Genomic DNA, 16054 nt, shown 5'->3' with positions numbered 1-16054 from the left:
AGACTGTTAGAACATGTTCTGCATACAACTGCTTGATATTTTAGATAAAAATCTAAATTTAGAGGGATTTTGCCTAATTCATTTGGGGATGGTGGTACTGTGGTAGGCCAGTGTATGTAAGTGTGTGGCCACATTCTATGAGTATGTGCCATGCCTGTCCACTTGGGAAAGGGGAAAATAACTGTGTAAACAGAGCTTCTTAAATTTGTTTCCAAGCAAAGCTTGTTTACATGGAATGGCTCAATTATGATTTTCCAACAGATAAAGACCTACCCAATTATCTGTGCAATTACCACGGTAGTGGCAGACTGACAGTGATCTATTTCTTCTTTCTGATTCATGTCTTGATCAGTCCGACCACATTTTACACACTGACGAATAGCACCCAGTCAAAGCATGAAAATGGAAGAACAGCAGACAGAATTTTCTCAATTTAATAGGATAATAGTGGGATAAGCTAGGGTGTTGATGGGTGGAGGGATGCTATACGAAGTAGCCAATTCCTATGCACATAATGGGTCCCTTACATTTCTGTTTTACCTGTCCTGTCAACTAGTTTTACCTGTCCTGTCATCTAAAGTGAAAAATTCCTATTTCCGACAGTATCGACGCTCCTGTAATGTATTTGCGACAGTAGTGGCCACTGTTGCAAGACTAGGTAGACTACAGATACGCGACTAATAAGATATATCCGTGGCAGTTGTTGTGATCTCCGAATATGAGGAAGGATATATGACATCTGTAAAAGATCTAGACCTACTGTAGTGTGCGTATCTGTCTCGATCAGCTACCATTTCGGATCGAGGGACTTTGTACGTCAGACTAACAAATGTGATGTCACGCTTATCTGCCTGCCAGCCTTGTGGGACGTGTAGCGAGCTGGCTAACCGAGCCCAAACACCCAGGACTTACTAATGCATGGGTTCTCATAATAACCTACTAAACTATCTTGTTTGAAGAGGAGTCGCACTGAAGAGGATCCTGAGATCGGTTGTGGATATCGCTCTTGGGTCTTTATCGGGACAGTTTTGGGTGAGAGTGTGTTTAGCTACGTCTCCCTAGCGAGGAAGTGGGATGTGGCTAGACAGTATTTATGTTGCAGTTCAAGATATGAAAATCATTGTAGCAGTGGTTTTGGAGCCTCGCTGCATTAATAAAACGGGATACTCGGCCCTGGGTGGAAACAACCCGTTTCAGGAATCCCATGAAGACGTCTCGCAGCCTCCGAAATTATGCGGGGGTATCTCTGATTACGTAATATCAATATGTGAATCATAGGTGACAAGCTGCCCCCATTTCATTTTTTTGTTTTTGGAAAGCTGTTGATTGATTGCGAATGTCAACTCAACATCAGATCATGGACCCATCTTTAGCTTTGGGGAGACTGGAACTGAACAGCGGCCCCTTGGTCAACCTGGGGACTTGCAACCTTGGCGGGGGCCAGGTGAAGGAGAAGGGGTCACAGGTGGGCTCCCAGCAGGGTCACCTGAACGGCTGCGTGCCACTGTCCCATCAGGTGGCGGGTCATAAGTATGGCGTTGATAAAGTAGGTGAGTAACTAGTCCGGGCTGGATCAAACGGGCTCCCCTTTTAAAATGGAACATGGTTCAGTCTAAGTGTAGCCTATATTAGCCTACATGTGATCTGTCATTTATTTACTGTACAAACAACCCTTAGCCGACACAACCAAGATATTCGAGTTTGTACAGAGCTATATTTGACTGTGCATGGTGTGTCTTGTCTATTAAAAAAGGTATTCTTTCTACTGGTTCAGGTGAGCTAGCTGACTGAAGTCCACTATCTTGACAGGATCAGTCAGTTGATCAATCAGATGGCAGCCTAGCCCAGTCAGTATCACCCCCCAACCCTATTATTGTTGAACCAACCGGTGGGATCCTGTTTGACTAGTATCAGCTCCCTGCCACCGACACCCACATACCTCTCCACTATCTTTATAGAGTCTGACCTGTAGTCCATCTTCTTCTCCTACTGCTATTGTACATGGTCATGCATTATGCTTTATTTGTGTTTTGGATCAGGGCAAGTCACTTTATAAACTTGGCTTGTTCACAAACGGGTGGAAGGCTATAGCCTTATGACTCCTTATTGAAACTGAACCCACAATCGGCAAAGTACGACCATCATACTCTTATCAGCTTGGCTTACGAGGCCTCGTCAGGGCTACTCCTGTAGGTGAGGCCTGTCAAAGTGCTTGTTGCTGCTACCGAACTGTGACGATGACACAGAGACCCTGTGATGAGGATGATTGATGATGAAGGCGCGGATCATGAGGTTATCTGATGACGCAAGAACAAGCTAGCCTGTAACTGTGAAGAGATAGAAGCCAGTATCTAGCTACTATCTGTGCTTCCAACGGCCGTGAGTAAGCGGAGGGAGCGGCCTGGCCTGTCAGAGTGATAGGTTTGAAATCCTCGCCCCTTCCCTTGTTGCCCCGAAGTGCATGTTGTTCCTGGATGGTTCGCCGCACGGGGCAGGGGGCGCAGGAGTGTCAGAGCGGAATTTAGGTCACCGTCTTAGCCCTCCCGAAACCCACCTGACCCCTGGGTCGGCCGTTTGGGGGGACGGTCGTCCGTTTGCTCCGAATGGGAAAGGCCAAGCTAAATCATCTGTCACAGAGACAGGGACAGAAAGAGAGAGAGATATAATGAGCTTGACAGAGCGAGAGAGAGAGAGGGAGAGAGAGAGAGATAGAGAGAGAGAGAGAGGTACAGGAAAGAGTAAAGAGAGAGACAAGGAAAGAGGAAGCATAGCTAAGGACTGGTTAATAGGGAGAGAGAGAGAGAGAGAGAGAGGGAGGGAGAGAGAGAGAGAGAGAGAGAGAGGTACAGGAAAGAGTAAAGAGAGAGACAAGGAGAGAGGAAGCATAGCTAAGGACTGGTTAATCCTCAATCCCCAGCCCGCCCAGTCCATATCTGATCAGCATCATTGGCTGTCCTATATATGATGACGTAACATAAGAAACATGCTCCAGCTTCCACTATCCTCTATTTGTTTCAGTGTCAATTGACTAAGGACATATCTCAACGATTTGAACTGTGTCCTCGTCTCCTTACTTCCATGTCCACTGATATCGTTGAAGTGGATAGGTGGCATGTCTTCAGCTCTCCTATCATATATTTGTAGATTAGTGTGGTTAAAGGGAAAGGAGACAATGAAAAATAAGTCACCATAGAATTGCTGAGGTGAGAGTCTGCATGTTCTCTTGTCTAATCTAAGTATGAGGACAAAGTCCCCTTGCAGTTGGTACCTCTGCTTATCACTTGGAATTATTCTTCTGGCACATTTGTTTGACTTGTCTTCGATAAATGAATGAAAATTGTTTTATGACTCTAATCTATGTTAAACACGAGTAACCTTTGGAACTCCCTGGGTTGGCTGTTAGGTTGACTTCCTCCTACTTCCTTTCCTCTCTATTTTTCTTTCTTTCTTTCTTTCTTTCTTTCTTTCTTTCTTTCTTTCTTTCTTTCTTTCTTTCTTTCTTTCTTTCTTTCTTTCTTTCTTTCTTTCTTTCTTTCTTTCTTTCTTTCTTCCCTCCCTCCCTCCCTTCGTCCTTCCATCCGTTCTTCAATCAATCCGTCCGTCCATACATCTCTCCTTCCTTCCTTCCTTCCTTCCTTCCTTCCTTCCTTCCTTCCTTCCTTCCTTCCTTCCTTCCTTCCTTCCTTCCTTCCTTCCTTCCTTCCTTCCTTCCTTCCTTCCTTCCTTCACATGACTGCACCAGTGAGAGTCAGGGCCCTGCCACATAGCTGTCCCCTCACCTGTCTGTTCATGTTAGTTCAGTGAGAGCCTCAGGTAAAAGAGAAACTATTCAGGGCCTCTGAAGCTCAGCACACCAACCCAGTTAAAGAGGTAGTTAAGAATTTTGGACATAGAACCTCGTTCATGACTATGACCCATACCCTGTACTGTTGTTGATTGATGGAGAACATTTTCAGCTGATTCCATGCTGCTGTCTCTCGTTTGGGTGTTAGTGGCATAGTGTAATCTAACCAAAATGGCTAACATTCAAAGAAACAAGTAACCCAAACAAGTAAGGGTTGCCAGATAAAGTAAACTCCTCATCAAAGTCAGACATCCTTTTCGAACGTGGCCGTTGCAACTTGTTGTGTTGATAGTAAGACAATAGTCCACTTTTCTGTTCCTTGTTGTTGTGAAGACAATAGTGCCGGCTAGTTACGTAACACTCCGTCTCCCTATTTACAGAGAGAGACATATAGGTCCGAACAAATTAATGGATTCAACGATAGTTGGACGTCAAAAATGGTGGTATAAAAACTCAAATGAACTCCCGACACTGTCCTCACTTTATTTGATTTGGGTGCACTGTGGAGTGTTTAAGTGAGTTTTCTTTGAATGCTAGCCGTTTCTACTGCTTTGCACTAGCATGAGCATGCCGCTAACGCCGGAACGAGAGACGGCATGGAATCAGCGGGAAATGTTCTCCATCAATCAACAACATTGTGTAAACACATCCTGATTATTACAGGTGTATCACGACTTCCTGTTGTGTTTATAACAGGTATTTTACAGCATCCTGATGGGACGGTACTCAAACAGCTGCAGCCCCCTCCACGTGGACCCCGGGAGATGCAGTTCTACAGCATGGTAAACACACACACACACACACACACACACACACACACACACAACACACAACACACACAGTAGTTTGTTATTTTGGGGAATTGGGTAAGGTTATCTGTGAGCTATAGGTTATATAACCTAGAGTTTAAAGTCTCCATGAAAAAGAAAGATGTTGAAACCAGTATGCTAGCCCACACTTGTGACAGACTGACACAACGTTATTGTATCCAGCAATTACCATAGAGCTAGTAAAACAAGGCCCGGTTGTTTCAGCGTGTTTGAGTTGTATCTGTAGATCATTGACGCTGAACCAATAAAAAGTGAGTGATTACTGTAAAGCTGTGCTAGAATGAGAACAGCCCAAGGGGCTTTGGAGGCCCAGCAGTCTCTCTGACTCAAGAGGCTGCGGAGGAGGAGGCCGACCCAGGAGGGGGAGGGTGGTGGGGGAGTGAAAGGGTGGTGGGTGGGCTTGTGGCTAGGGTGTGCCAAGAGGCCAGGATGGGCCCGGGAATAGTGAGGGGGTGGATGAGAAGTGTAAGCTAGACTTGGCTAGAGTAGGGTGTGGAAGGCTATAGCCTTTTTTTTAATGCCAGTCTGGTGTGGAGTGGGTTCAGTTTTCTAGGCTAGCGAGTCGGGTCAGCAGCATCCCGCCTGCCTGCCTGGCTCTGTAGCCAGTTGGGGCGGTTAGATGTGTTTGGTTAAGGGCTTAGCAAGGTGTTGGCCTCAGCAGGTCTGTTTGAAGACTATTTAGTCAGGGCATTAGCGGAGCTTTCCAGCCACGCGACGCTTAGCTAGCTTACGGCTATCCTATTGTCCTAGGAGCAGGGTTAGATACGCTCTCTCTTCCTGATGTCATCTTTTGGTTATCATTGGTCAGTCCCTCTGCTGTGGTGGTCAAGACAAACTACACTGATGTAGTTGCCAGTGTAGGCACAAAACAAACAAAAAAATTCAGTCTGGTTGACAAGATAATCTATAATCAACATCTTTAATAATAATATCAGCGCAGGCACTGAAAATCAGTCATTGTCCTTCGGTGCTGATCCAGATTTTTGTTTGTTTGTTTCAACTACATGGGCTAGTGTTTGTGTCATGGTTGGGGGGGTCAATTCCATGTCAGTCCAATCAATTCGGAAAGTGAGATTAAATTAAAATGCAAAAATCAAAACACTGTCAATGCGAATAGCTTCTCATCAATCGCATACAGATGCATTTGGAATAATTTGCTTAACCTCAGCAATAGAATTGTAATATAATTGAATATAATTGAATTCTGAATGGATGGAATTTAAACAGAATGGGCCCCAACTCGAGTGTGTGTTCTAGTAGTGTCCCTCTGTCTCTCCCCCTCCACCAGGTGTATGCTGGGGACTGCTGTGACCCGTGCCTTCTCGACCTTCAGAACCACATACCCAAGTACTTCGGCACCTGGTCGTCCCCGGAATCACCCAATGGTAAAGACCTGACCAGGATAGGTGATACTATAGATGACGTTTAGATTTGCAAGGACTTGAGTGAAAAACACAATATGGGGAATATAGGGGGAAAACACCTTTAAATACATTTTACAGTATAGCTACTCCTTGTATAAACAAGTTAAATGGATCAATCAAACTAATGTTAGTCTATCCCAGCATCCCTGAATGCACTGTCTTGTGTCAGTGTCAGACCACCACAGCATGTTACGTGACAAATTGTCAATAAAGTTTTCTGTTTCCATGCAAACAATCAGGCCAGTGTTCTAGCTTTGAAAACGATCCCACTGCAGTCAAACAAAAACTCTATTATTTGGAGCGCAAATATGTAGATTTATGTGTAAATCCCCCCCCCCCGAACATCAAACCTCTTTGATGTTGTTGAATCTCAAATCTTTCTTGTATGTTTACATTTTGTGTTCTCAACATGATCTATAGGCTATTGTAAATATATGTATGCACACGTGTTTGTAAGTTAGGTGCCAAATAATTTGTCAGAATATTGAATTGAATCAATTCCTGTGTCCTGCTGTGATCATATTAATTGCATTGTAATCAAATCAATCAATCAAAGCTTTATTTGTAGAGCGCATTTCATACCCAGAGGCAACACAATGCGCTTTACAGAGAACAAGGGAGGAGGGCATACGACCCACTCTCTACATATTCCAGAGGGGCCAGTAATGAGTGTCAATTCATCTCCGTGTCTCCTCCGCTGCCCTGGCCTGTCCAGACCTGTACCTGAAGCTGGAGGACGTCACCAGGCGGTTCCACAAGCCCTGCATTATGGACGTGAAGATCGGCCAGCGGAGCTACGACCCCTTCGCCTCGCAGGAGAAGCGCGAGCAGCAGGTCAGGAAGTACCCGCTCATGGAGGAGATCGGCTTCCTGGTCCTGGGCATGAGGGTACGTGACTGTTCGCGGGTCCAATCTCTGTCCTGAAAACATCTCTCCTTGTGTCTCTTCTCCTCCCCTCCCCCTCAGAAGGCACTGGAGGAGAAGAGCTTTGCACCAGACCGTCAGAACGAAGCTCTGCTTTAGTTCACCAAGTACAGGGCTCCCATTCTAGTGGTGTGTAATAGACATGTTTACATGTGGAGTATAAACCACCATTCACAGTAGTCCTGTGTGTGGTCTTCTCAGGTAGAGACAGTTGTACTATCTAGAACAGGCATTCCCAAACTGTGAGGCGGGCCCCCTCTGAGGGGCCCCCAAAAAAATTCAGGGCAGGCGTGGAGGGATGGTTAGAAAAAAACAAAAACATGAAATGTTTGTGGTTTTTATGAAATGTCTGTGGTTTTTATAACGTTAACTAGCAGCAGGTGCCACCGAGCTAACTTAGCTGTGTAACGTTATGGGCTAGCTAACGCTGCCTTGCAAAATGGACAAGGTTGGGGAGGCGCGGGTGTGTGACTGTTTTCAGAGGGGAGGCCCACATTGATGGAGTTTGGGAACCCATGATCTAGAACAACCAGCCTGAGTGTATCCAGTGTGATATGACCACTTCCACCTGATGTGAATGAGGGGCATTCCGAGAGGTCACTGTGCTTCACAAGCCTGTATCAATCAATCAATCAAAGCTTTATTGGTATAGCGCTTTTCATACACAGAGGCAACACAATGCACTTTACAGAGAACAAGGGAGGTGGGCATAGGTCCCACCCCTACATATTCCAGAGGAAAGCAAAAAAAAACGTATCACCCTATAGGAGCACCATATAGGAGCTTGAAGGGCCTATTTTCTGAAAAGCAGGTAGAGGCAGTTCTACAATTCAGATCAGCCAGGACCAATGACAGGAACTAGAAGAGCAGGTTGGAGGTCTGGTCTGGGGCCCACCTGCTAGTGGTGTGTGTGTGTCTGTGTGTGTGTGTGTGTGTGGGTGTGGGTGTGGGTGTGTGTGTGTGGATCATACCCCTATTTTGTTGTTTTGCGTGTTTACATGAGCATATTCTGCAGGTGAAGAGCATGTACCAGTGTTTTCTGCCTTTTGGCTGTAGTCTGTACTACCAGTCTAGCTTATTACTTCTCACAGGATTTGTTTATTATTATTAATAATAAATAATAATCATAATAATCAACATTATTTGTATAGCACCTTTCATACAAATAAATGCAGCTCAAAGTGCTTTACAACAGAGAATGTGCATGCATGCATGAGTGCTTCACATAAAATAAAAACAGGAAAATAAGATGGAAGATAAACTGGAAGTTTACCTGTTTGGCCTAAGTATATCATGATTCAAATCCAAAGCACTGAACTGATAATTCTATCGGAACTTTGCACTTTTTTGTTTTATCCATCACAGTGAAGTTCAGATGAAAATGGATATGTTTCCATAACAGTGTCTGAATAGGTGGTACTATAGGTCACGTCACGCCTTTTCAGATTATTTCCATTCCTGAAAAACATGCATGTACAGTATACCAACACGGTATTTGCCTTGCAAACTGACACCAGTTAAAGATGATGCATCTCCCTTGTTCAGCCTTTTGTCATGGGAACTATGGCGAGTCTCTGCATTCATTCCTCTTCAGGTCCGGCAGGTCCTGATGCATTGTTGATAGATACAGCTAAGCTAAGCGTGAGATAGGCCTACATACACATTTTTAAGTATATCATAGTACCTATATAATCTTGATGGGAATGAAATCCGCAACCAGAGGCCTCCGGGGTATCGCGGTAACCGACAGGAAGTCGGCAGTTAGCCTATCACAGACAGGAAGTAGAGTGAAAGTGAGTTTCACTGTCCCAAGGCTTTAGTCTATCGGTCCGATCTGCTCTCTCATCACAATCACAACTGTCACTATCTCCTCCTCTCTGCTTTGGGGTTTCCTACCCGGTCCCTCAGGGGCAGGGTAATGACTTCGTCGGCTTCCCTGCCTACGCCCTCAGTCTCACGGTAACAGACAGGAAAAGGGAAGCTCTCACACTCCGAACACACACACTCTGAACACACACTCTCTGAGCAGACACACTCTGAACACACACACTCTGAACACACACTCTGAGCACACACGATGTGTTGTGATCCCAGTCTGCGGACTGTCAGGTGTATTCAGCCACCTTATACCCACTGCTGGGTAGATGATTGAACAGGATAGAGCTGCTGTCAAGGAGTGCCGACTGAAATGTCAACCGAATCCTCGTTCGTTGCATTTGTGGGCGTCTCTAGTTTCCAAGTGGCAGATTTATTGTCTGCTCCCATCTTGTGTGACCAGCGTTTTAAGTCAACATTCCTTTTCTAGGCTACGCTGAGCTTTGAGACCCGGCTCAGGTGACAGAATAGTGGCGCGGGGGTTTTGTGTGTGTTTGTGTGCGTTCTACAATTCAGATCAGCCAGGACCAATGACAGAGGAACTAGAAGAGCAGGTTGGAGGTCTGGTCTGGGGGCGTGCGTGTGCGTGTGTGTGTGTGTGTGTGTGTGTGTGTGTGTGTATGTGTGTATGTGTGTGTGTGTGTGTGTGTGTGTGTGTGTGTGTGTGTGTGTGTGCGCGCGCGCGTGTGTGTGCGTGTGTGTGTGTGTTTAGAGAGACTCTGCAGTAAGCCAGTGCAGACAGTGTGCGCCTGCTGACGACCAGTGTCACGTCACAGGGCTCTTGTCGGACGACTTGTGGACTTTGTCCCTTCATGGACAGGGCGGGTTTCCATGCTCCGCCGCCGTGTCCTTCATCCATCCCACACACACTCACCCGGGCGCTTCCAACGCCACGGGCCGCGTCTAGACGCTGCGAGGCGCCGTCAGCCCGTTGCCGCCCCCCCCCCCCCCCCCCCCCCCCTTCGCGAGATCAGGGTGCTCTTGCTGAGGGACAGAGGACGCGAGATAGTTTCGAGGGCTGGACATGCAGAGAGCCAATCGGAGGAGCAGCATGAGGGCCAGATGAACAGTAGGGGGCAGACGGGGGGGGGGGGGCAGAGGTGACAAGGGACAGGGGTGGAAGCCAGGCAGGGGGCGAGCGTGAGGGCAGGGGAGGGGCCCATTGGCGCGCAGCACGGAAAACGCCGGTCACCCGCCCGCGAGCGTTTGCGTGCGGAGATGGGGTCTCATTACCGCTAATGATGGACGTTTATGTTCCTGATGGCAGAGATACAGGGAGAGAAGAATGCTCTCGCTCTGGTAAACACGCACAGTTAAGACCTCCCTCCGTTTCTGCTTTGTGTCCACCAGGGGGAGTGAGCGTTCCTCCCACGCCGTTATCCCTGCCGATGTCAAACAGAGTTCAAGGACATGGAGAGATCTGTCGTTTCCTTTGAAGTTTTGGAGGAAGCAAAATATCAATCTCTCTCTCTCTCTCTCCGACGTGCAGGTGTACAAGCTGGGCTCAGACGGTTACGAGTCCTATGATCAGCACTATGGACGAGGACTGCTGAAGGACACCATCAAAGACGGTCAGTACCCGCATCTCCGCACCTCTCTACCCATAATCCTCTGACCTGATCCTTACAATGAGCGACGAGGGCACGTATTTGTACCTCGACGCTTGGAACGGAACGAAAGCGCTCGCGGGTTCCCAGCGGGTTCCTCGGGATCCGCGGGAACCCGGGCTGTCTCCGTCTCGGCGCCGGGCCGTCATCAGACAACGTCAGGTCACCGTCTTGTCTCCCCTCTCGTCTCCGCTCCCCGTCCAGGTCTGTCCAAGTTCTTCCACAACGGCCTGTGTCTGAGGAGAGACGCGGTGTCGGCCAGCATCCAGAAGGTCCAGAGGGTCCTCCGGTGGTTCGAGGGGCAGAGCCAGCTCACCTTCTACGCCAGCTCCCTGCTCTTCGTCTACGAGGGTCTCCCCGCCCCCCCGCCCAGGCCCGGGGGGCTCCTCCTCTGCCCCCGGACGCCGCCGGAGAACAACGCCACCTCCACTTTGGCTGCTGCTGACGGCGGCGGGGGCGGGGAGCAGGAAGTGCTGGAGTACAACAACAACATCCGGGTCGGCGTGCCGCTTGCCTACAGCCTGTCCGCCGTGTACACCGTGCACAGGAAGGGCTGCTCCGGCGGCCACTGCCATGGCAACGGCCCGGCTATCAACCCCGCCGCCGGCGCCGGCGACAACGGTGACTCCACGGCGGCCAACACCGCGGAGGACAACAGCGCCTGGAAACGAGACCCGGTCAGCGCCGAGCAGCCTAACGGCAACGGTGTCCAGGGGCAACTGGAAGGAGAGGGTGCGGAGAGGGAGGAGGGTGAGGAGGAGGAGGAGGGGGGAGGAGCTCGGAGGGAGGCGGGGTCAGGCTCGGAGCAGAAGGTCAGCAGCAGAGGGGAGGTGGAGGTGAGGATGATCGACTTTGCCCACGTCTTCCCCTCAGAGACCCACGACCACGGATACATCTACGGCCTCAAACACCTACTGACAGTCCTCCAGCAGATCCTGGACCAGCCCTAAACCCTCCCGGTGTGTGTGTGTGCGCGCGTGTGTCTGTGTGTGTGTGTCCGTGTGTGTCGTACTGTAGTCTGTGAGTGAGTGGAGGACTCCTAGCCTTGTTAACCCTCTTGTTCTGCACTATATGCACTATCCATGAAGACGTTACGGTCATCCTGTCCTGAAATAGTCCCGTGGAAGTGTAGTTCAGATGGTCTATGGTCCAAAAATAATCTATAGATGATACATATTCAAACTTTCTACTGCAACTCTGGATATGCAGCAATGTAGGAGGATAACCGTTAGGATTAAGGTTAAGATTATGGCAAGATTTAAAGACGGTCAAAGCAAGGGTAAGATGACACAGTTAATTGTTACTTAGTCTACCAATTAGTTCCTGGTTAGTTGATCGTCTGTAGGGGGCGCTATCCTGGTGAAGTGTCATCGTTGTTTCTCCGTAGCTCTCTGACATGCGTGTATGTGCTTGTTTTTAACCACTGTTGACAGGTATCTAACTCAGGTAAACAATTGTAATTAACGCTCGCAGAGTTATAATCTCTTAATCTGTACCCTCAATCTGCCCACCTGCAGATAATCTGCATTATTTTATATGATTTACTCAGTCGTTTAATTTTAAACCTTTTATTTCATTCGTTATGTTTCCCAGGTTGCTGACGGTTCTTATTGATCTGTTAAAATCTTTATCTCTAAACGCTTAGTGTGTAGGTGAAGTACCTTTAACAAATATCACTGTCATTATCATATAGCACTCGATTTTGCCGCCAAAACGCCTGCTCTTATCTGTTTTCTTAGTGATATTTGTCTGATTTACTTTTAAAACTGGGTTATAGATTGTCTGGCCTTCGCTACGGTGTGTGTGTGTGTGTGTGTGTGTGTGTGTGTGTGTGTGTGTGTGTGTGTGTGTGTGTGTGTGTGTGCGCGTGTGTGTGTGTCAGGATCTGGAGGATTTGTGGAAAATGCAATATGTTGCTGTGATGACAATGAATTATCAGAGATTGACCAGAGAGAGAGAGAGAGATGCTTTATACTTTAACCCGGTGAGTTGGTGGAGTGTCTGTCGCTCCCGACCAGGATGCCAAAGTAGCGGTTGTTATCGGAGAGGGAGAGAGGGCTCTGTGATCCCTGTGAGCATGTAGCTCGCACGCCTAGAGACTTGCTGGTTTCTGAAACCCAACCATGCTTGCATTATCTCCTTACATAGACTGTCTGCTTTTAGTAGTGGATAGCTGCTCTATTCTGCCCCGACTGACCCATATAAATACATTTATTTTATTATTATTATTTTTAATCATGCATATACCCCCCCTCCCCCCTTATGTAGATTGTAAGGACGATTTAATTACATGAAATCTTAATTTGTTGCAATGTGAAATTAACTTGATATTTATGTATGATTTTATAAAGGTATATTATACCCCAGAGAGACACAATCATTTTTCGCCTATGCTCGTGTGACGACACATGGGGGCGGGGCGTATCTAGGCGAGTCTGAGATGTTTACAGTTCGAAGACGAAGACATGTTGCGTCACTGCCTTATTTTAATTCTCCTCCATAATGTCTGTCTCTCTGATGACTGATACTGGCAGCTTTGTGAACTCACACTCGCATACCAACTCGACATTCTCTTAATGTTGTTTCACTGCTTGCAAAGCACCGAGCAGCTTCAAGCGTTTTACAACGGGGCATTGTTTATCTGTTTGTTTTGTTTGTCCGGAACAAATCTCTCAAAGATGTTGTTGGATGAAAGGATGGTTTAAAATGATGGTTTAAAATCTAGTTCTACAACATGGGCTGCTTTCAGACCTCGCTTTGGGAGTGTGTCCTGCAAACATTCCATCGTAACTTGTAGAATGTGGACATGGAATGATCTAGTGTTGGAAGCAGAGGATCACAACCTGTAGAATGTGGACATGGAATGTGTGAACGAGGACACTTTCTAAGAGCAGATCTGAATGGGCCCACTCTAATGCATGAGAACATGTGGGCTGATTGTTGACAAGTTGTTCTAGGATGAATTGATATCTCTTGTTTACACTCAGCTGATCCTTTCTGGGTAAAAGGTGTCTTCTTAGTTAACACAATGGCCAGGAAAGTTAACAAATAGTTACAATGCAGGTAAATGAACACATAGTTGTAATTGTGGCCAGAAACTTAACCATACATGTTTGTTTTTGTGTTTAGCTATTCTTTCATTTTTGATCAATGATGCACTGAAAAACGAATGAATAGCCAATGTATAATAACATCTATTTTGATCCCTTTGCTGTGAACTAACCAATGGCGTGCCCCGTGAGGGGTGTCCTTTCTTTCACCAGTGAGGTGGTTATTGCGTCACCAGTGAGGTGGTTATTGCGTCACCAGTGAGGTGGTTATTGCGCCTGACTGAAATGTCCAGGTCGGTGTGTCGAGGCACCAAAGTGGTATATTATTATAATAATAATTATTATTTGGTTAGACTGGATTTATGTCTGAAAAATTGAGCCAAGCAGAAGAGAGTTATACTTATTGTACATAGTTATACATCCTCAAGCTCTCTCAAAGATTCTGCAAATCACTTTTTTTATTTTATTTTTTTGCTCCAAACTGTATAAGCGGTCATGTTGTGGCTGGCTTGCTGGAATCATTGTCGGTGTGTTTTCCCAGTTTGTTGTTATTTGTTTTGGTTTCCAAGCTGTCCTATAGACAGAGGTCCCATCATGCCTCTCTTCCTGTAGTCTGGAATATCACCTGGAATATAGTCAGTACGGAGCAGACAGATGTGGATCAAATAGGCTTTGAAACCCTCTGAAACCTGTGCTTGATTGAGTTTGCCTGGCTCAATTAAACCAATATCGTATAAACCAAGTCCATCTGGCAGCCTCAAAGTTATTTGAAAGGGGGATTTTAAATAATATTTCAACCCAGGTCTAATATGGTGTCTCTGCTGTCAGAATGGAAACCTCCATGTCTCCTCCCCATCACATGGCCCTAGGTTTGACCTCAACAGGAACAGGAAATGCAGGACAGGAAGTAATGTGCATCTCCTGTGTCTCTCTCATATCGGAATCAGATGTACTAAGTTCTACATTTTGTAAATGATATATACTATGAAAATGTATAATATGTAGACGGATTCAATAATGGCTGTATATTTGGCAGATTATTATTACTAATAAAACCTATTCCCAATGACAAGTATGTGTCTTATCTTTTCTTCTTTAATTAATATGTTTTTTCTCAGCATTTCCAAACCAAAGCTGAGGTAAATGTTTGTCATACAAGCTTCTTGTCAGGGTTGTCATGTGATCTTAGAAACAGTCTTGGCGTCAGCCACCAGGGAGCAGTATCTAGTCAGGCATGAAGCTTCAGATCTGTGGCTGCTTGTGATGAGCTGTTCTCAGTTCTCAAATTGAACAATACAGTCTATCCCTGGACACACACACAATTAAACAGGCTGGCAAACACATTTACTGTACACACATACTGTACTCACACTAGCCACCAGAAGAGCCAGCCTCAAATAATGTACAGGTAGACACACACACAGCCAGAGGTGACAGGGTTCTCTAGGGGAAGTTCTCTCTGTCATGACAATCGTCAGTGATGTAAGATTTATAGATTAATTATGTCATTAAACATATCTCCCTTTGGGGATGAGGAAAAGACTCAGAAACAACAAATATTCCAAACTACTGTAATACATCCATCAAATGACCATTCTCCAGAAAGGTAAAAAAGCTAATATGTAATTTACAGCTGGCAATGATACGATCACAGGTCATGCGCTGAGGTAAACTCTCTGCAAAACTGCTTCAGTTGGTGTTCACTTGTTTTATTTATATTCTGCTGCACTTCTTTTCACACAACACAAACCATCCATCTGTCCTCTCTGGAGCTGTTTCAGACAGGATCACACCTGGGCTGGGGTGGATCTAGGTGACAGCATACATAGACACACTGGGCGTTTACTCTGAGAAGTATCAACACATGCTGCACAATGTGTGTGTGCGTCAATGTGCGCGTGTGTGTGTGTGGGGAGGGGAGGTTTGTGTAAAAGGCTAAAGATTGATGTTTCCAATTAAATGCCGCCATCAGTCAACGATGTGGCAGCCCTAAACTCACCTCACATGGAGTGATGGGAGCGGGCTGCTCACACACACACACACATACACACACACACACACACACACACACACACACACACACACACACACACACACACACACACACACACACACACACACACAATATGCAGGGCTGCTCAACCGGGTGCCTCATCAAAAGGCTGATGACAGGTGTCTGGCAGGCCCACCAATCAATGTGTGTGTGTGTGTGTGTGTGTGCGCGCGCACATGTGTTTAGGTGTGTGTGTGTGTGCATGATGTGGAGGCGTTTATAAGGGAAGAAAAACTGCTTAGTAGGCATCACCCATTTAATTACAGCAGTATGAGTGCATGATCTCTCCTTTTAACTACCGGTCTATCACACAGCATAGGTAACACTTCATAACAATGATCCATAGTAAGGCACTTAGAGTATTCATTTATAACGAACTAGTCATTAACAAATCATTTATATAGCCTATACTGTACATTTTTATAAAAGATGAATACATCATTTGTA

The 16054-nt window shown here is 46.3% G+C and overlaps 1 protein-coding gene across 1 annotated transcript; it reads left to right on the top strand.

Moving 5' to 3' along the window:
* The first annotated feature begins 788 nt into the window (after positions 1-788).
* On the top strand, positions 789-14564 carry ipmkb (inositol polyphosphate multikinase b). The gene is made up of 7 exons (XM_084459841.1): positions 789-1550; positions 4541-4626; positions 5963-6059; positions 6814-6986; positions 10387-10468; positions 10709-11247; positions 11314-14564. The coding sequence occupies exons 1-7, from the start codon at positions 1337-1339 to the stop codon at positions 11452-11454; spliced, it is 1332 nt and encodes a 443-aa protein (XP_084315967.1). The 5' UTR covers positions 789-1336; the 3' UTR covers positions 11455-14564.
* Positions 14565-16054: the final 1490 nt, after the last annotated feature.

Source organism: Borostomias antarcticus, assembly GCF_949987555.1.
Source record: "Borostomias antarcticus genome assembly, chromosome: 29".
Classification (NCBI taxonomy): domain Eukaryota; kingdom Metazoa; phylum Chordata; class Actinopteri; order Stomiiformes; family Stomiidae; genus Borostomias; species Borostomias antarcticus.
The sequence above is the reverse complement of the archived record's forward strand: the minus strand, read 5'-3'. Positions and strand labels throughout refer to the sequence as shown.

What these genes read in the sequence shown, in the direction of transcription:
- ipmkb (XM_084459841.1), top strand. Translation starts at nt 1,337, where the DNA reads ATGTCAACTCAACATCAGATCATGGACCCATCTTTAGCTTTGGGGAGA. An exon ending in GTATGGCGTTGATAAAGTAG is followed by an intron (nt 1,551 to 4,540) that starts GTGAGTAACTAG and finishes TGTTTATAACAG; the next exon opens with GTATTTTACAGCATCCTGAT. An exon ending in AAGGAGAGGGTGCGGAGAGG is followed by an intron (nt 11,248 to 11,313) that starts GAGGAGGGTGAG and finishes GGCTCGGAGCAG; the next exon opens with AAGGTCAGCAGCAGAGGGGA.